The 20534-nt window shown below is 36.0% G+C and overlaps 2 protein-coding genes and 1 long non-coding RNA gene across 3 annotated transcripts; 2 read left to right on the top strand and 1 right to left on the bottom strand.

Annotated features, from left to right (window-relative positions):
- Positions 1-337: 337 nt before the first annotated feature.
- On the top strand, positions 338-1206 carry LOC133742571 (uncharacterized). Its single transcript, XM_062170258.1, has 2 exons — positions 338-888; positions 967-1206. Exons 1-2 carry the CDS (start codon positions 731-733, stop codon positions 1109-1111), a joined length of 303 nt encoding a protein of 100 aa, XP_062026242.1. The 5' UTR covers positions 338-730; the 3' UTR covers positions 1112-1206.
- A 5141-nt stretch (positions 1207-6347) lies between these two features.
- Positions 6348-12154, top strand: LOC133725608 (7-dehydrocholesterol reductase). Its single transcript, XM_062152930.1, has 13 exons — positions 6348-6580; positions 7049-7271; positions 7571-7626; positions 8205-8307; positions 8399-8464; positions 8699-8812; positions 9733-9859; positions 10221-10321; positions 10833-10958; positions 11047-11111; positions 11349-11430; positions 11526-11608; positions 11897-12154. The coding sequence occupies exons 1-13, from the start codon at positions 6489-6491 to the stop codon at positions 11961-11963; spliced, it is 1305 nt and encodes a 434-aa protein (XP_062008914.1). The 5' UTR covers positions 6348-6488; the 3' UTR covers positions 11964-12154.
- Positions 12155-18866: 6712 nt separating this feature from the next.
- On the bottom strand, positions 18867-20366 carry LOC133742564 (uncharacterized). The gene is made up of 4 exons (XR_009862624.1): positions 20205-20366; positions 19962-20026; positions 19637-19836; positions 18867-19028 (listed from the first exon to the last, which is right to left on the bottom strand). It is a non-coding gene; the product is annotated as an uncharacterized LOC133742564 (long non-coding RNA).
- Between the last annotated feature and the right edge of the window lie 168 nt (positions 20367-20534).

Below are 20534 nucleotides of genomic sequence, written 5' to 3'. Positions count from 1 at the left end.
CTGGAATTTAGGTGCGACCTTCTCAAGTTTGGACGTGTTATGACTGACGAGTTAAGGGCAGATATTACTGAAGTGAAGCTTGATCTGATAGAGTCCACACCGTTCAGGGATTTGTTTAGAGCTTTTTATGAGCGGCAAATAATAGACTCTGCTTGTAGGTAGTCTAATAGTGACATCATTTCTCTTTTAAAATGCTTTGACAAGGAAAAGAACTCGTTTCAGTTTGGGGAAATTACTGGTACCATATCTGTAGGTGACATTCCAGAACTGTTTGGTTTGAATATTGAAGGTCGTGAGATCAACCTTAACCAGAAGAAGAGAAAAGGGGATTCTGACTTCATTAAAAGACGATTCCCTGGAGTGAAAAGGTTGTCCAAGGTGATCCTGGAGCAACTAATCAAAGATGTATCTAAACTGAGGGGGCTTGAGAATGAATGTGATTTTGTTAGGTTGGTTTGTCTCTATTTTTGTGTAACACTATTTTTCTGCAATAGTGGCAATGACCTTAGCTGGTTTATAGTTCCATACATAGAGGACCTAGATTCAATGTCTCTCTATGCCTGGGCACCCGCAGTGAAGAATTACTTGGACAACTCCCTTTGTTGATAGATATATGACGTATACCACAATTAATGCTCTACCTCTATGACAACATAATGTGCAGCATGGTGAAATCTCAAAACGCTTGGCATTTTTGAAAGATAAGGGTAAATCAATTATTAAGAGCAAGATGATATGGAAACATGTGAAAAGAGAAGGGCAAGTGAGTCTATTTACGTTCAATGTATCAAACAAAGACAGGGACTTGCTTACCTGGTTGGGAAGGAATAATGTTCATCATTTCCCTATTATTTCAAGCAAGGAATGTCCTAAACAAGATCCTTCCAGGTAATTATCTTGTTCCTTACTATCAGCACTCCTAATATGTGTGTGTATGAGCTTATTCATTTGTTTTCTAATGTACAGTGTGGACAACGGGATTGCTGTGACGTACATTATCAAGCGATTATCGGAAGGTCTTGAATTAGAGTCTACCTTTAAAAAAGGTGCCATGACTCAGCAGAGAGCACATGTTTTGGGAAGGTTCTTAAGTGACAACAATGACGGTTAGGCTCATCTTTGTGAAAGGAGTTTGGGAGGGACAGGAATGCCATTTGGAAGGCCTTTCATCAGTTTTTATGTCTTTTCTGGAATGTTAATGATTGTGGATGCTTAAAGTGATCGTATATGTATTTTTTGCAATGTTTGAGAATTTGTATGATTAAAGTGTGTTTCTTAAAACACGATGGATCGTGTGGAAATCATTTTATTTCTGAATAATTTTTTTTTTATGCACAATTAAACAGGGTTAATGGGGTGAATAGGGTTGTCTTTACGTTGGAGGCAATATTATGGGAAAGTCTGGTAGTTTGTGATTTTCCCTGGGCATAAGGGGGGAGGGTCGTGAAGTAGTTTCATATAGTATAGGTAGCAGAATGCATTTCCTGAAACCGGAGTTATAGGTGCATAAGGCATTCGCTGGACGATTTACGTATAAATTGTGAACTTTCTGGATAATAGGTACCTAAATTAGTTACGTATATTAAAACCCACTAGATGTTAAACACCTGAATGGTAGGCAAATTTATTCAATATTACCTAGGGTTTATGCTACCAAAGTTAGTCAATATATGTAGCACCTGAATAGTAGACAAAATTATGCAATTTTACCCACGGTTTATTGTACCTAAGTTATTCCCTGATTGATAGACACAAAATGTAAACTCATAAATGATAGGTATCTAAATCACTTGCGAATGTGAAAACTCATACGATATTTGACACCTGCACGATAGGAAAAAGTACACAATTCTACCTATGGTTCATCTAGAGATACCCAAAGTAGGAAGTGAACGAATTGTGTATTGAGTGGTGACGTGTGAGAGTATTTCATAAAACTTAACTAATGGAATACAACAACACAACTAAAACACATAACTTCCATAGTAATAGCTGAAATTTCATACGAGACAAAAGACAAAAGGATGTTTAATCACTACATGATAGGAATACCTCCACAAAAGGATGTTTAATCAGATTGAGAAATCTACGAAATCTAATAGGAATATCTACACAACCACATCTACTTTAAAATAGCAAATATAAAGATCAAATCTGAAAGGAAGAGATATACAATAATTAAGGCAATTAATCTTTTTAAATAAGGAATATCTCCACAAACATATCTCCTAAAATATGGCATCAGTTACATACAATAATTAAGGCAATTAATCACGTTGACATATTTAATAATAGGATTATCTACACAAACATATCTACTAAAAAATGGCAAATATTTAGGTCAAATCAGAAAGGAAGAGATATACAATAATTAAGGCAATTAATCGTTTTTAAATCAGGAAAAATAAATTGATGGTATTAAATTCTAATTTGTGTTTATAACTGATACCATATTCAAATTCAAAAAAAAAAAACATCTATATTTGAGGAATATTTTCCTTCTTTGACGAGAAGGGTAAAATAGTCAAACTAAAAAAACGAGAAAAAAACTTAATTATAGACTTAAAACCTATACGGTAGGTTTAATTATATGAATGGGTGTAGATTAAAAGAAAACATAGGATTGGGTTTCTCTTAAAAGGAGCTTCATTTTTTGGGTTTTTTTCTAATTTTCTCTTTTACTAAAAGAGAAACTGAAACCAAATTCCTTCTCATGGAAGGTACATAAAAAACATTGTCCAGAACTAATAATTTTCCTAATCCTAAATCGAGCTTTAAGGTTCCAATAGCCTTGACTGCCACTCTCATGCCATTGCCTACACACAGGTTCACTTCATCACTTTTTGGGATTCTCCTCCTTATGAATCCCTGCAAAGAATTAGTAATATGAATAGGTGAGCCTGAATCTATCCACCAAGACTGTGGTTCAACATTTATAAGATTAATTTCTAAGGAAAAAACTGTATTAGAAAAAATCTTACCCTTTTTGGCTAACCAGTTCTTATAGCCAGTGCAGTCCTTTTTCATGTGTCCTACTCTTTTGCAAAAGTAGCACTTGAACCTGAATGGCCTGTTTTCCTTGGCCACTGCAGCTGTTGAACTCTTAGTTATGGCTTTGGTAGGCTTGAGCTTATTCTGGGGCTTTTTCCTTTTAGGCTTCTCAATGAGGTTAATGGTTGTAGCAGGTTCCTTTTCTTCCTTGATCCTAGATTCCTCATCCACACAGATGGATATAAGTTCATCTAGAGTCCAGTTTCCCTTTTGAGAGTTGTAACTGGTCCTAAGATGACTAAAACTGTTAGGCAAGGAATATAGTGCATAATGCACTACCTGCTCATCCCTAACCCCCATCAAGAGCTCTCTGAGTCTGCCATTTATATTGATCATCTTCATAATATGCTCTCTAACTCCCCCTTGACCCATGTACTTCAAATCATGAAACTCTTTAGTCAGCCTAGCTGCTTCTGCTTTTTCACTTTCTTTAAACTTAGCACCTATGTGTTCCAGAAAATCTGATGCTAGCTCAGGCTCTTCAATACTTCCCCTGACAGTCTTAGACATAGAGGTTCGAATGAGGTTCTTAGCCATTCTATTGGATCTATGCCACTTCTTGTAAAGATCAGTTTCCTTCTTAGTGCTCTTTTCAGTTAACTCTTCAGGTTTGTCCTCAGTGAAGCAATAGTCTATGTTTTCATGCATTCCCATGTAGTTTTCTACGGAGTCTAGCCAAGCTCTATAATTTGTTCCAGTTAACATCAAGACACTGTTCAAGTTCATGTAAGAGTTACCTAAGGAGCAAAACAAAATTCATGTGAGTTCTCAATTTTGTAAAGAAAATAACTTTAAGTTTTCTGTGTTTTATTTAGCTTTAATCAATCAAAACAAGAACATACAGAAAACCTAAACAAACCATACTTGCATTCATGTCAGTCCATAACAAAAACAATATTAAGCATCACTTTTGAGCAGAAACTTAATATCCTGTAGTTCTTTATCAATATGCCATGCTTAATCAAAACATGTTATCCAAGGAAATTCATCCACATCTTTAGACAGAAGAAAAATTTCCAAGTATCCAAATATATTTCCATCGCATGCATACTGCTGTTTTGTATTCTAAAACCATACTTAACCACTTCTTTGGAAGATAAAACTGAAGCATAGTTTAAAAACACAAAACACAATTTCAGTTTTGTTACTCGATCAGGTACAGTTACTTGGTCAGTTACTTGACCAGTTACACGTACCTGATCAATGTTTTCTGCCAACATCAATGAAGGATGTTTTGTGCATCATAATCACTTATGCCAACAGAAAACCACAAAACATATGAGCTCTTTTACTTTATATTCTATCCAGATTCATCCTTGTAAGAAAATTAAGCTCTTGTATCTGTCAACCTTAACAATGTGTAAATAATTTCTGGGAGATTTTTGTTCTTCATACAATTTTACACAATCACAGATACAATACCATATCATCAATTAACTGAACATGCATATCAATTCACACATACACATTGAAGCACAAACAATTGTTTCGATTCCAAGAATCCACAGAACAATCAAGAAATTGTAAATTTCATCCGGTCACCATCTACTCTAGCCTAACGCACGCCTGGAATGCAACTAGGGTTCTTGAGCACAATAAAAAACTCAATTATCATGCTATGAATCGAAAACAATTTTCACAGAAAAACCTGTTTTTTCTTTTTCCCCAATTTGCTGCTAAAAAATCATAGCGGAAGCATGAATTTTATAATTAACCAGATGCAGCAGTCGACTTAAGTAACTTACCTTGATCAGGTACCTGACCAGTTACTTGGTCAGTTACCTGGTCAGTTACTTACTTGGTCAGGTACCTGATCAGTTACATGACCAGTGACTTGGTCAGTAACCTGATCAGTTACTTGACCCGTAAAGCAAAAACCCTTAAAAAAATTTATGTTTGTTTTGCAAAACCCTAAAACGATTTTTCATAATTGTGAGCCTATGCTCTGATACCAATTGTATAACCATAATTACATGCTCACAACATATGCACAACAATCATAAAAGGATCAAGTCTTACCTTCTGCAATTACTGTCATGGATTCCATCTTATGCAACTGCTTAACTCGATCACTGAATGTGGTCTTCTGTTACTTACCAACTTGCTTCTCAATTGACAGAACTTATGCAATAGTCGTGGTAGTAATCAGGGACCAATTCATCTGTATATATATGAGACTTAAACCTCAAGAAGCTTCCCATTAAAGCATTCCTTGTCGGTTTAGGTTTCACTGTTAGATTCCTAATGTATCACAACTTGTAGCCTTTCTTGTAGACTAAGCAATGGATTACTATCCTTAATGAATTGATACACTACTTCATTAAGTCACTAGTATTGATTTACTGTTTGTATCTATGTTAAACTAGGATTGATATTAAGCTAATCATCAATTACTTTATGATGATATGTGTTATGTCCATATTTGATCTTACAACCCCTCTAATCCATCATAGTGTATCAACATGGAAGGAGTAAAGATTCTCCTCTTCACGGACCTCTGACCGCCGCAACTGGCTGAACATTAAAATAGAAAGGGAAAATTTCACAAACAGTACACCAAGTAAAGACCACAAATAATTCTTATACATAAAGTTCCAAACCAATCATTTCGGTACACGAAATCTGAAACTCGACCCACTATCAGTACACGACGTCAATGACGCCGTTAATTTGACACCAAAATGTCTATATGCCCTTAGTTTTTTTTATTAATAATTTTTTTTTCTGTTCTTTTTTTTTTTTCCTTCGTTTTTATCTCTTTCTTCTTCCTTCTTCCGGATCCACAGCAAGAAAGAGAGAGAGAGAGAGGGATCTGAGGAAGGAGGAATCGAATAGATGAAGAAAAATCAGAAAGAAAGAAAGGAAAACTAAAGAACAGAGGTGGGTTTCGAAGTGGGTGAGATCGGGCTTCTTCTCACATGAAGAACAGAGGTGGGTTTCGTGGAGCTGGAAGATTCTTCCAAGAAGAAAGAGATAAAAACGAAGGAAAAAAAAAAGAAGAGAAAAAAAAAAACTGAGGGCATAATAGACATTTTGGTGTCAAATTAACGGCGTCATTGACGTCGTGTACTGATAGTGGGTCGAGTTTCAGATTTTGTGTACCGAAATGATTGGTTTGGAACTTTATATATAAGAATTATTAATGGCTTTTACTTGATGTACTGTTTGCGAAATTTTCCCAAATAAAAAAGCCGAAAGCCACTTTTTAATAGCAACAAAGGTCACGTGGACTCACGTGCGCCTGGTGATTGGCCTCTAATAATTTCCAACCATAATAGATCCAATGTTGGAAAAAACCAATAACAAAACAAAGCACTCCAGAGACTTGAATGGTACCACAAAAGCCAAGTCTTCTCTCTTGAGTGAGTCTGTCAACTCCACCACCATTTAAGATTCATTCACAGTTTCACACTCACAAAAGCTTTAGTTCAGAAACAATGGCGGAGAGCAAGACTGTGCACTCGCCATTGGTGACCTACGCTTCCATGCTTTCACTGCTTACTCTCTGCCCTCCATTTGTCATTCTACTGTAAGCTCATCTCTATATCTGAATCAATCGTTTGTGTTTTGGGTTTCCTTTTGATCTTGTAAAGATTCGATTTTTGTGTTTGATCATGTGAAGTTGGGTTTGCTGAGATTGAATGATCGTGGGGAATAATGGGTTCTTGTTGTTTCTTTAATTTGGTGAAAGATATCCAAATCGCACGTGTTTAAAGATTGGGAATTTTTTTAGTTTTGAGAGACAGGGAAGTGCAAGATTGTTGCTTTTTCGATTATAGAAAGGCTTGAACTTGTATATTAAGCTTATGTCTCACGCAGATCCATCGAGAACTTGATCGCTTTTTGTTTCATTTTCTGTTGTTTTCGGATGCTTTGTTTGGTTGATGAGAAAATGCTGGCAAAGAATTAGGCTTCAAACATCAAGTGTTGTATTTGGATTAGTTGACTCAGTAAAGAACCTATTATATGCTGATTCGAATTCGATACTTAATTGCAGATGGTATACAATGGTACATGCTGATGGCTCTCTTTTCCAAACTTGGGAGTACTTGAGACAAAATGGGCTGCAGGGGTTTATTGACATATGGCCAAGACCTACTGCCATTGCCTGGAAAATCATCGCATGTTATGCTGCTTTTGAGGCTGCACTTCAGCTGCTTTTACCTGGAAGAAGGGTTGAGGGACCAATATCTCCGACTGGGAATCGGCCTGTCTACAAGGTGCTCGACACTTGATTCCTTTCTCAAACTGCTTTGCTAAAGTGATTACAAAAATAAGGGTTTACATAGTTTTGCCTTCTACACTTTTTGGCTTTACACGAGCCAGTAGATTTCAAAATGTTGAACTCATAATCTTGTTTGTCATCTTTTGTTGTGGAATTCTTAAGACAAGTATTAATTATAAATTTTCACTTCTGTAATTCTTTGAAATACAAGCAAACTTCTGCTATATTTTAGTACTATAGTTGCATATGTATATTCGAAGTTTCCTGTTCTAATGTAACCTGTAAATTTTGCAGGCAAATGGTATGGCAGCATACTTTGTGACATTGACTACGTACCTTGGCCTTTGGTGGTACATACTTTCTCCACCAATTCAGTGTTTCCTTTTGTAAATTATGTTGTAGCCTTAAATCTGAATCTTCATTCAGGTGCTGCTGTAAGCAGTCTTTCTAAATTTTCACTTTGTTTTTTGGGGAGAGTGATTTAGTTACCAACGTGGTGGCCATTATTTTGTCTATAGCATGGACTTCATTATTTTTATTTAATTTCTCATTCTCAACTCCTTCACCTGATAAGTTTATCTGTTGCTTTTTGCAATGTGTTTATGGCTTTATGCTGAACTGAAAAATATTCATCCTCCCATAGTTCTAGGTGAACTTTATGTTATTCTCATACAAAAAAAAAAAAAGGTGAACTTTATGTTTCGAGTTTAGAACTCTCTGAAGTATAGCTTTTGTCTAGTGTCCGGTGACTTGCACAAAACCATTATTTTCAAGTTTCAGTGTTTCTGTTGGGTTTTCTTTTTGCTGCTATTTTCCTTGTAGCTTGTTTTTCCTTATAATTTTCCGACCGTTTATATTTTAGTTCTCCTAACTCTAAGCTTCAAGCTCTTTTCACAGTGCATTTGATGCTTTTCCTATGTTATTTCAGGTTTGGGATATTCAACCCTACAATTGTTTATGATCATTTGGGAGAAATATTTTCGGCCCTCATTTTTGGTAGTTTAGTGTTTTGTGTTCTCCTGCACATAAAAGTGAGAGTTTGTGATTATGTTGAAATATTAGTTCGATGTACATGCAACTTAAGACTTTGATTTTTTGATACAAATGTTTCTTGTATACAAGGGTCACTTGGCGCCGTCTTCCACAGATTCTGGCTCTTCTGGGAATGTAATAATTGATTTTTACTGGGTGAGTATCATTTCTAAGTTTTTACTTTCTTATCTAATTGTTTAGTTTTGTCTATAAATGAAATGCTGAGTGTGCCATAATAGAAAATGAAATTTAAGCAAGAAAGAAATAAGTCTAACGTGTTTTCATGTTGGTCAGTAACAGAAAAACAGTTTGCAAATAAGGTTCTAGGTTAAATTCACTCCTTAATATGGCCTTGGCTAAAAATGCAATATTGCCTTTACATTTTTTTAGGGCATGGAACTGTATCCACGAATTGGTAAAAACTTTGATATCAAAGTTTTCACGAACTGTAGATTTGGGATGATGTCCTGGGCCGTTCTTGCTGTGACCTATAGCATAAAGCAGGTAAATCTTCTTTGATATTAATTTTCTTTTCACCCTTGTGATTAAGTTCTGATTTCACTATAGTGCTTATATTGTAAACTTGTAATGTCATTAAAGTTACAAGTTACTTAGTTACCCTTGATCACCAAAGCATAATAACCTATGCACACAAATCTGTAAGGACATGATGAAGAGTAAATTTGCTTATATTTTATCATTGTTGTATAACAATGTAACAGAATTATAAATTAGGATCAGATTGATAGTGCATGCATATCAGTAGAAGACTAGTGTTTCAAACATAAATAACCTGGATGGCCTAGTTGACTTCGCGCGTGTAGTCTTGATTGGACAGTTACAAACTATCGAGGCTTACTTTTTTCTTTATGGTTGTCTAGTAAGATGTGGCTATGGAGGACTGAGAATGGGCAGTTGGAACTTCAACAGTTGAATATTTTTAAGTCAGTAAATTTAGGGAGAAAAAATTATAGTCTCCCTTTTCATTTTCGTGAATATTATACTGTGGTAAAGGTTGCAAATGTGGTTATTGATTGAACTTTTTCAAGATCATCACTATCCACAGAGAATAAGTTAGTTATGTGTCACCAAACTGGTTACTTGCATGTTCGATATCCCGGGCAGATGTAAATTGTTATGTTTATACAAGGGCTACACCGTATGCTTTGATTTCATCCACCTAAGTTCAATAAAGTTTTCATTTTTTATTGACAATTTTCTCCATTCCGTACATAGGAACTCCTAAGTAACGTCTCCTAGTGTAGTTTGCTGTCACCATGGAGCAGACATAGGTCCAATCCTCTTGAATTGATAGCCAATCAAAGAAGAATAACTTCCTATTTTCTAAGATGTATGAGGTATCTGTTAAGTAAATACTTTCATTAGTTAATCTTATGTTTAATACTTGTTTCTTGTTTTACCAGTATGAGTTGAATGGGAGAGTGGCTGATTCAATGCTTGTAAATACCATACTGATGCTGGTGTATGTCACAAAGTTCTTTTGGTGGGAGGCTGGATACTGGAATACAATGGATATTGCACATGATCGAGGTTCACATATGCTTTACTTGTCAAGTTTAGTCCCGTTGTTTGGTTCAAACGGCCGTTGGGATGTTAGCATGTCCTACTTTTAGTGTAAATCTAGACACAAATGAGGAGATTTCAAGGGGATACATGTATACATTTCTGAATACATATAAGAAGATGCAAACCTGTTCTAACAAAGAAGTCAATGCAAAGAAGAATATGTGCTTGTTGGTGCATCCATTTCCTCACTAGCACATGTATCGTAATTAATTACATCTAGAGATAACTGACTATAGTAATGGATGTCATTGAATCATTATTTCCTCATTCTTCACTTGTTTGAATTCATGCTTCATCTCACTATGAGTCATTTCGTCTTTGGCAGCGGGATTTTATATTTGCTGGGGTTGCTTGGTCTGGGTTCCATCTATTTATACCTCTCCTGGCATGTACTTGGTCAACCATCCTATAAATCTTGGCACTCAGGTATGACAGCATCATTAGTAATATAAATTACATACCTTCTGATTTCCGTATTTAAAAAACGGGTTTTCAAACTTCCCATTGCATCTAATCTGGGTCATGTACATTTGCTATGCATTCTCCTAGTTTTAAAAGTTGACGAGACTCCTTGAGCGAGGGAAACAAAAGGATAAACCAGTAGACTTTGGTTACTGTGTACGTTGTTTGGATGAACATTTGGACTTATGACTTTGAAAATTTTAGATTGTTGTGTATGGTTTCATTACATCATGGATCTTGTCTTTATATGGGATAGGCAGTCAAAATTACGCTACAGCTTTGGTAATTTGATAACTTTGCATTTTAGTGAGAACTAGAAAGTTTATATACCATTACAAGTTAAGATCAATGTAAAGGGGGATATTTTCCATGCTGGATGAATGCTTCAGAGTTGATTCACATATTCCTCTATCCTTCTTTATCTCTTCCAGCCAGCATTTGTCACATTTCTAACAACTGAAACCTCATGGTTCAGCTAGCACTTTTTATTTTGGTTGCGGGGATTCTCTGCATATACATCAACTATGATTGCGACAGGCAAAGGCAAGAATTTCGCAGAACAAATGGCAAATGTTTAGTCTGGGGGAGAGCTCCATCAAAGGTTTTTGGTCACTTGAAACCTTGTAATTGTTTGTTTTACGGTTTGAGATATATTGGCTGACAAAACAGACATGACTTGTCCATATCAGATAGTTGCTTCATACACTACAACATCTGGGGAAACAAAGACGAGCCTTCTCTTAACCTCAGGATGGTGAGTATTCATTTGCTCTTGTGAATATGAAATAGTGCACATGCTTAGATCTGAGTAATTTTGTCACTGCTTTATGCTGCACATGGGGAGTGAGTTGAAGCATGCTTTTGTTTCATTGCATCTCTTCTCTGCACATTTGCATATTTGATTTCATCGTGTGCTATAATTTTATAAATAAAAAGTAAAGCTGGTGTTTTTAGCTAAATTCATTGCTGAGGTTTATTGTTGTCCCTGCAGGTGGGGTTTATCTCGCCATTTTCATTATGTGCCAGAAATATCAGCTGCCTTTTTCTGGACTGTTCCGGCTCTTTTCAATCATGTACTGATTTGTACTTGGTGTGTTTTTTTTTTTTTTTGGAAACTTGAATGTAAGAGAACAAGTTGCTGAACTTTTTCCTTGTTCTTTGCTTGCAGTTTCTACCATACTTTTATGTGGTGTTTCTCACCATCCTTCTATTAGACCGAGCAAAAAGGGATGATGATCGATGTCGATCCAAGTAAGCAGATGCCGATTCCAGTTCTAATATTTATTTTATATTTTTTCTCGGCCATGGATTTAATGAAATCAAACTGGTCCATGAGATTTTAACACACTGCAGCAATTTGGGTTTTCTTTTTTTAATCAAATCTCTACTGTATCTAGAAATTTACAGACACCAATTCAAAAAAAAAAGAAATTTACAGACACATCAAGAGAATTAAGAAAAGTAAAATTTGCAATATAAATGAAACCGTCTTAGCATTGTATGTAACGCTGAACGAATTCGAAAATGTCTCCCTTGCAGGTACGGGAAATACTGGAAATTATATTGTAAGAAGGTACCCTACAGAGTCATTCCTGGAATTTACTGAAGAATCTTCTAAATGGTGCTTTTCTTTGAACTTGCCCTTGTTATTCATAGCTCATTTGGTAACTGAGAACGCTATGTATATCACTCCCCTTCAACTTATTGCTCTTGCTAAGCCTTTCTTGGCGATGTAAAAGTTTTGATGCGTTGTGATATTAGTCTTTTTGACTGACCAAAGAAATCTCGGTTTTGTGATTGTGATGTGCATTTGGTTGGCGTATCTACAATTGGTGTAGGCCAGGGTGGGAGCTCAAATTGAAGCCGGCATCTCTAACTTTTTTGAACGAATGTTGCATATGACGACTTTGGCAAAGACAGATATATACAAGATGAAGATATCCTTATTGTTTGCCAAAGTACGTAGTTTGTCCAAAGTCAAATGCCATTTCATTTTACCTCCAACCTCCTCTCTTAACTCCCAAGTCCCAAATCCTTATTATACGATCATCAATGCCAGCAAGTATGTCGGCCCTAAGAGGACTACCTCCTAAAACTGGGAAACAGTAATCGCGCAGGTCTTCCAAGTCTAATGGCCCCTCGATGAAACGACACGAGTCAAAACCATCAATAATATCATCACCACCACCATTGGCATCGGACAGTAGTGGTAGTACTCGTACAGAATGGATCCAACTCAAAAGTAAATGGAGACGACTTATATATACGGCCACCGCACCAATAAAAGATCGAATAATGACAACAACAACAATAAGAAGGGACGAAACAAATTGGAGAAAAAAAACTTTTCCCTTCATCAGCAACCAAACCCCGATCTGGCTCAAAACCTAGTCTTTAACAGATCAATCAACGAAAATATATATTATACCATACCCATATTGAAAGCTAAGAACTTTTTATTTTTATTTTTTATCAGAGAAAGCTAAGAACTTTAATTTAAAGAAAAGTTGCAAATACCAAACCTATAGGAAAAAATAAAATACAGAAGCCAGCTATGGGAGAGAAAGAGGTACTCGTAAATGTAGTCTGATTAGATGATGAAGAAACCCTAAATCAAGCAGATTTTTCCAGAAATTCTCACTTTCAATTAAATTCCATCATTTTTTCCCTCATCCAAACACATTCCATCTTAGAAGCTGTTAATTATCTATCTCACTCGACTCTCTATCGGTTCAATTCTAAATTGTGTCGTTGAAGTTCATAGCTTTCCTTTTTGAGGATACTAAAATATAGTTGTTTTTCTATATATTTTATTTTAGTGAAATCTTCCGAAATCAATACGTTTTTATATTTCCGAGTAAGCAGCTCATTTTGTCCAACTATATAGGTTCAATTCTAATATATTATATTGAAGTTCATAGCTTTCAATTTTGTGGATACGGTTTTTTGGTTTGGTAGTGTTAAGAAAAAGGAGTTGTTCATAATATGGGATGAACAATTTGGTGATGAAATGGAGGGTAATGATTTTTTATTGAAATCATTCGTATGTATTTAAGGCTTACGCCTTACGCAAAAAAATAAAGGCGAAGACACCACCGAGCCCCAAGGCGGCGGAGACACCACCGAGGCCCAAGACGGCGGTTTGATTTTCATTTGGATGATTTTGCTTTATATATTTTGTCAGTAGTATTTGGAAATCTGGTACTATTCCAGTTTCAATCTTCAAATCAATATCTCTTTCTGTTAAAAAAAAAATTCCTATAATTTTGTAACTTATCTGAGCTGTAAAATTTGTCATGCTCAGTTTTTGTTTTTAGACTAATACGGTTCGAATTGTGGTGCTCACACAAAAGATAGAAAATTAATTGGATTCATAATTTTCACTGAAAAAAATGAGCTAATTGCTAATGTTGAATCTTTTGTTGAATTTATATTAGATGATTATGTTTTTTTTTTTTTTAAAAAAAAAAAACCCCACCCCATTCCCACCATTGATGGGGCTCGAACTCCTGACCTCTTATATATGAGACCAAATGAAATGACAGGAAAGTGAGCTAGAGAAATTTGGGCATTGAGAAATTTCAGCTGCCTTAGTTGTAGAGCTTCCATGGTATCAGATCTACAAGAAAGCTAAAGCTCGGAGAAAGTCGGACTCAAATGAACTGAGCCCCTTTTTATACACTGAAGTGTCGTTACTTTTGACACGGTTCCGTTAAAACTAAAGGCAGGTTTGAAATTTAAATGTATGTACGGATATCAATTTTGGCTTGTGGGTGGGAATGTGAAAATGAGTTCATTATGGAGCCATGTGTCAGATTAACAAAATAAACGGCTTGATGGAAGGACATCTCCAACAAAATATCTATTTCAAAAAAAATTTGAAATTTAACAAATTATAGGATAAGTTTTATCTCCAACAGAATACCTATTTAGAAGCTAAATTTAGCTTTAGCTAAAAACGCTAGCTATATTTAGGCCTAGAGAGGAGAGAGAATTTAACTTCACGTAAAATCCTCAATGTTCCAATTCTTCAGTTCCAACGTTCCAATTTTTCAGTTCCAACGTTCTAATTTCTAGGCTCTTGAGTTCTGTTTTCCTCTATTTAAGTTTTGGCATTGTAGTATATAACAATTTATCTTGTGGAGCATTGGGAACCAATTAAGGGAATTAATCAAATACTAGATGAGATGCATTTTTTTTTTTTTTGTGACAATTAGACTTCCAATAACTGTTTGCACATTTTTCCACAAGCACAAAAATAACTATTTCAGTTCTCTGCCTCCTATTCATCATATGTTGTCATGAATTTCAACAGCTGTTGGCTGCATTTTCCCACAAGCACAAAAATATTCCTTCTACCCATATTAAAAGTAACTCTCTCGAATCTCGGATAGAGATCCATATCTGATGGAGGGGCATGCCGCTTTACCATCGTGTCGAAAGCAGAGGATGTCAATTGACTAGTACTATCAAACACCCGGTAGTAAAATACTAATTTCTTCTTAACCACATGAGAAGCGCATGATACCTCTGGGCACTAGATAGGTGCTGCTCAAAGTCAGTATATGGTCCTGCTACCAGTTTCTCAATAAGCATCAGGAGTATGTTCTCAGAGTAAAATCCATAGTTCTCCAAATGAACTGCGCATGGCTCCAATGAATCATGTGATGCATCGATATTTATGTTCTCTCCATTGCGAAAGACAAATACATGTGTAGAGTTACATGTGCAAGATTTCCTGAATGATGCATAAAGCATTGAGGTTGCAACAATTGCCTTAGCCATATTTTCAGGCATTTTAGAATTAGCACCCAACTGTTTTAGCATGGCATCTACATGATCTGCTCCTGAACCAAGCAACAAACGCGGGACCGCGGTGTTAAGACTTTGAAGAGGGCATAGCGTTGTCTGGGACAAAAGAACCACATAGGTTGATACTCCTTGCTTGGTAGCCAACCAACTATGATCCCTCCAAATTCCAACTCATTTTGGGGGTGAGTCTTGAGATACACATTTAGAGAGTTTTGTGCAAGCCTTCAGATGGGATGCATTCAATTGATACAATATAATCAATTATTGATACATATACCAGATGGGAGGCATTCAAATAGCAGATGAAAAAGTATAATCATGTTGATACATTAGCATTCAATTTTGAGATGAAAACCTAAAAAACAATATCCAAGATTATCTCAAAATAGTTGTTCCCAAATCTAGGTTGCAAATGATGATGATGATGATTTTTATGAAATCGAGACATATCTTCAAAAGAATCGCGTTGGCGGCGAGGTCTGTCTTCCTTCATTGCTTGTTCAACAAAAGTGTGCATATATAATTGTTTCATCCTCCAAAGGATTCGTCGTTCATCATCATATCACGTAAAAAACGAGTCATAACTAAAGAAAAAAAATAGTCAGTATCGAAAGTGAAGATGGTTGAACATGAATATACGTCTTTTTATTTTTATTTTTTTATATATAGAACAAACATTGTAGATAGCCGTTGTTTTAGTTATCTTTATTTTATTTTATTTTAAATTAAATTAACTCAAAAATAGGTATCATTGCTGGAGAACAACTCTCAAATTGGATAGCTATATATCACTTTGACCTATTCTTAGCTATGTAAATAGCTAACACTATTGGAGATGCCCTTAGTTACACCTCTTTGATTAAATTAGTTCATATATATGATTATGTTATTCATGAATCATGACAAGATATTTAATTCTTGCACAAGTCATTTATAGTTTAAATTCCCGAAAGATTACATCCACTTCTTCGGTACGGCCGTCGTGTCATGTATGTGGTGCGGCAAGCCAATAGGAGAGTAAGTGAAGGATAATTTCGAGATTTCGTTGAAAACTACAGTAGTATAGTATAAGTATACAAGTTTAAACCAGTGTTCAGGAGAAGGGAACATATACATCTTGTATGTAATCTTGGGCACACTATGATTACTTGGCCATAAGCCATGCACACTAAAGTAGTTCCGAGGTATCGGTGCAGTGCAATGTGGTGGGAAATGACAATGACCCGGCGGCCACATTTGGACAAGCTGGGTGTACTGATATTTTGAGTTGACGGAGGGTGCCATCAATGCCAATACTAGCAGAAACAAGCATAGTCCCATGGAACCTGAAGCAGAATTTTAATATGAATTCATTCTGCCTTACACCAACTGCTTTCAAGGACGCATAAACTGGCTATAAAATGAGATATAAATAAAGCATGCTTGCTATAATATTACATTGGAATTATCTTCAAGCATGTTTCTTGAGTTAATTTGGTTTTCATTTTAAGGGGGTTGGTTATGCACTATTGCAGGTACAAAGAATGCATTTAGTAGAAACTGATGTTACACTATTGACTGCTGCATTCCAAAAGTAATTTTAGTTCCATGCTTGCTCTCATCAACTTTACTCATCAATAGGATCCCTTGTAGGACCTTAAAATGCACTTTCCTTACTAAAAGTTGTTTGGCACAGTCTCAACTTTCCATCACTTCAAAATCTATGAAGTGATACTCTTTAACAAGTATTATTGGTTAGATTCTTCATTTGGTATTCATATTCAAATTCCTTTGGTTACTGCCAAAGCTGGGTTCGTAGATAGGCATAGTTAGTGGTTCACTACAACAGAAAAGCTAATTTGCGAGGAACAAATTTGTCGCTGAAAATCAAAATTTCCTCTCCGTAGTGTTTTGGTGAGGAAAATATTTTTGTCATCAGTTCCTCGCAGTATGGTGGTCAAGAAAAGTTTTCGCGAGGAAAAACTTATTTCCTCTCGAAACCTTTTTTGTGATGAAAATAATTTTTCTCGCCAATATTCTTTATCGACAATTTATTTCCTCACCTAAACTCGTATTTTTTCCTCGTTAAAAAAGTTTCACCGTTGGAAATAGTCGTTAAATACAATTCCTGACAAAATAATTTTCCTTGCTAAATGTATGATTTCCTCACTAATGATAAATTATAATTTCAAAATTATAAATAATACAATTTTCAAAAAAACATTTTCATCGTTGTAGGTATCTTTTCGCGAGGAAGTCTTTCCTCACTGTAAACAATCTTCAACGAGAAATTATCTTTTATCATCGAGAAATTATCATAGAAATTATCTTTCCTAAACCCTAAATCGTCCTCATATGTATCTTTTTAGCGAGAAAAACATTCCTCAACAAACGTACTCAATGACGAGGAACTTTACATTTATCAATGTAAGTTATATGGTCTACAACGAGGAAATTTACTTTTATCATCGTAGGTTGTATAATCTATAGTGATGAAATTTACTTTCATCGTCGTAGATACTATAATCTATAGCGATGAAATTTATTTTCATCGTCGTAAATACTATATTCTATAGCGATGAAATTTACTTTCATCGTCGTATAACCTTTAGCAATTTAATTTGTAAATATTCATCAAAACTGTGAAATACAAAATAACAGTCTAGAAACGTAAATGAAACCATGTACACTTAAACAATTGAACATTTGTAAATGAATACTCATCAAAATTGTGAAATACACAATAAAAGAAACCATCTACACTTTAACAGTTGAACATTTGTAACGTTTACACTGAGTTTCAACTTCTTGGTTGGTTGTCGATCTCACACTGAAGGCAAAAAAGCTCCCGTTTTCTCGGAGCACCCAGGCCAAAACCCTAGGTTTTGTGCAGAAGCACGGCGGCGGTTCCGAGGATCCTCCGGTTGTGAGAAGGACGCTTTGGCGTCGAGTCTTCAGAACCCGTGAGCGAAGCAGCGGTGGTAGATCGAGCTCCGCTTTTGGCGTTACGTACCCTTGGTTTTTGGGTGAGTAATCGCAAGGGACCTTGCGGAGGAGAGGTAGTGTTGATCTGCCTGTGGCGACAGCCTGAGATTGGAGGCGCTGCGTCGGTCTGCCGGAGGGGCGAGCGGATCTTCCTTGACGCGAACTAGGTCGTGTTTGTAGCAGTGGAATACTAGCAGGTTTGGTGCGCAGTATGGAGGCCATGGCTGTTCGGGGAGGGCGACCACCAGACTGACTCGGCGGCAGCGAAGGCTCCGGCAGTATCACTAGGGTTCCGGCTCTTGCTAGTCTGGGTGTGGGGGCGCGGGTATGGGGTAGTGGGTTGGGCTCTTTGCTTCGGCCCATTTTTCCCTCCTCTCTTCGGCCTGGGCTCGTTTGGGTTGGTTCTCTAGTTGTGCTTGGTGTGGGCCGGCCTGGTACCTAGCATTTGTTTTAGAGTCTGGTGCTATGTAAGTTAGCTTCTCTAGTCGTACACCAATTGAGGTCTCTAGGCGAGTAGGGTTGCTATAGCAAGAACTTAGATAGTTTGGGTTTTGAACATTTAGCTAGGCACTTTAATAAGTGTGCGTATTCTACAATGAGGGTCACTTGTCATTTGTTTGGCGGTTTGTGTCATCTAGTACAGTTGGTATGAAACAACATGTGATGTATGTGCCTTCTGGTCATAGATAAATTAATGAAGTTATCTATTTCTCAAAAAAAAAAAAAAAAACAGTTGAACATTTGTAAATGAATACTCATCAAAATTGTGAAATACACAATAATAGTCTTGAACAGTAAAAGAAACCATCTGTACGTGTAGAACTCCAACTATTTGAAACTATTTGAGAGATGTAGTGCTGCACTTTTGAATTTTGATCGACCACCCAACACCATTCTGCAAATGAAACATATAAAGCAATATGATTTACTGTTAAGGAAAATGAAACAAAATACAGGAATGAAAAATATCCATATATATACTTAGTGCTATACTTTAATTTGGCATTATTAATTGAGTAGGTGGGCTTGGAAGAAACATCCACTACAAGAAATTAATCGGTTTATAAATGAATAATTCTATCACCATTTTTTCTAAGCAATTTCATTATATAAAGAGGCAACATAAACTTCTGCAAACAAGAAGGGCAGGGTGATTATACAAAGCATAAACACTTGCAATAGCTACAACACAAACTAGATTCGGAGATTTATCAAAGCTTGTCTTTAATAGCAATGCTAATTCAGAACAAAAAGAAATGCAAAGATGCAATGCCGGTTCACTGTTCCCTATAGGTACCTATCATAATATCCAATAGCTACAAATTAAAAAAAAAAAAAAAAAAAAAAAAAAAAAAAAAAACCAATCATAAGATAAGGATATCAGGAGTAAAATCACTTCATACGGCATGGAATCAAGGGAAGACTCTTATAGTACCAACCAAGACTCTAGCTTCAATATCATTGTAGAGAACTCAGAACATACATTTTAGAAAAACCACTTACCAAGTCAGAAATTAGATTGAATCAAGTCTAGAATGCAACCACAGGGCCTTTAGAGAGGTCTTCCAACCAGCAATATGTAATTCAAATTAGCTGGTATTCTTAAAGTCACAGAATTCTCCATGTTTACTTCTGGGTTAGCTCCATTACTCGATGTCCGGACGTCTAGAAAAAAAAACCTTAGCTCCATATCCAATTCCATCCTGTCAGATGAAAGTACACTGAAGTAAAAAAATAAATAAATAACATATGAGCTTTATACAGAAATACTGAAATAGAAGATAGGATGTCTAAAAATTATAAGCTTTCAGGATCCACAGAAACATACTTTCTGACTGGAATGTAATTGGCAGAAAAGATACCATAGCAAGCACGAAATTCCTCATAATGATACTGCACATACACAAGCTTTCATATCAGGGGAATATTCATGAAAAGTTGATCAAACTAATAAACATGCCAATAAGGAACTTGGAAATCATTCAGAACTGTTTGTAATAAGAAAATGCATGACTTGAAACGAAATACTGCTTAGGGATTGAAAAGGAGAAAAGAGACGCTCATGACGTACATTTGAGGTAGTAATGCAAACTTCCCCTGCCCTCTGGAAAACGCAAAACTTAGTGCTCGGAAATGAAGCTCAACTTATCACTGACTAGCCAGGCAACAAATCAGTGTTTGAAATCTAAAGCTCTAACTCAGGAGATAGTTGATTCGGTAGCTCTCCAAGCTTAACTTTATTCAATACTCAAAGTCGGCTTTTATACAGCCTTTACAAAGCAGGAATGATCACAAAAGCTTCCACCTACATCGTGGCTGATACTTAGGAAGAATAAATCAAAGGCTAATCTATACCCTACAAACCAGGGCTTTATTAACAAGAATAACAAAAAACCACGAA

This window comes from Rosa rugosa, chromosome 1 (genome assembly GCF_958449725.1).
Source record: "Rosa rugosa chromosome 1, drRosRugo1.1, whole genome shotgun sequence".
Classification (NCBI taxonomy): Eukaryota; Viridiplantae; Streptophyta; class Magnoliopsida; order Rosales; family Rosaceae; genus Rosa; species Rosa rugosa.
This window is presented reverse-complemented; position numbering and strand designations above follow the sequence as displayed.

What these genes read in the sequence shown, in the direction of transcription:
- LOC133742571 (XM_062170258.1), top strand. Translation starts at nt 731, where the DNA reads ATGATATGGAAACATGTGAAAAGAGAAGGGCAAGTGAGTCTATTTACG. An exon ending in CCTAAACAAGATCCTTCCAG is followed by an intron (nt 889 to 966) that starts GTAATTATCTTG and finishes TCTAATGTACAG; the next exon opens with TGTGGACAACGGGATTGCTG.
- LOC133725608 (XM_062152930.1), top strand. Translation starts at nt 6,489, where the DNA reads ATGGCGGAGAGCAAGACTGTGCACTCGCCATTGGTGACCTACGCTTCC. An exon ending in CTTCTCTTAACCTCAGGATG is followed by an intron (nt 11,112 to 11,348) that starts GTGAGTATTCAT and finishes TTGTCCCTGCAG; the next exon opens with GTGGGGTTTATCTCGCCATT. An exon ending in GATGATCGATGTCGATCCAA is followed by an intron (nt 11,609 to 11,896) that starts GTAAGCAGATGC and finishes TCTCCCTTGCAG; the next exon opens with GTACGGGAAATACTGGAAAT.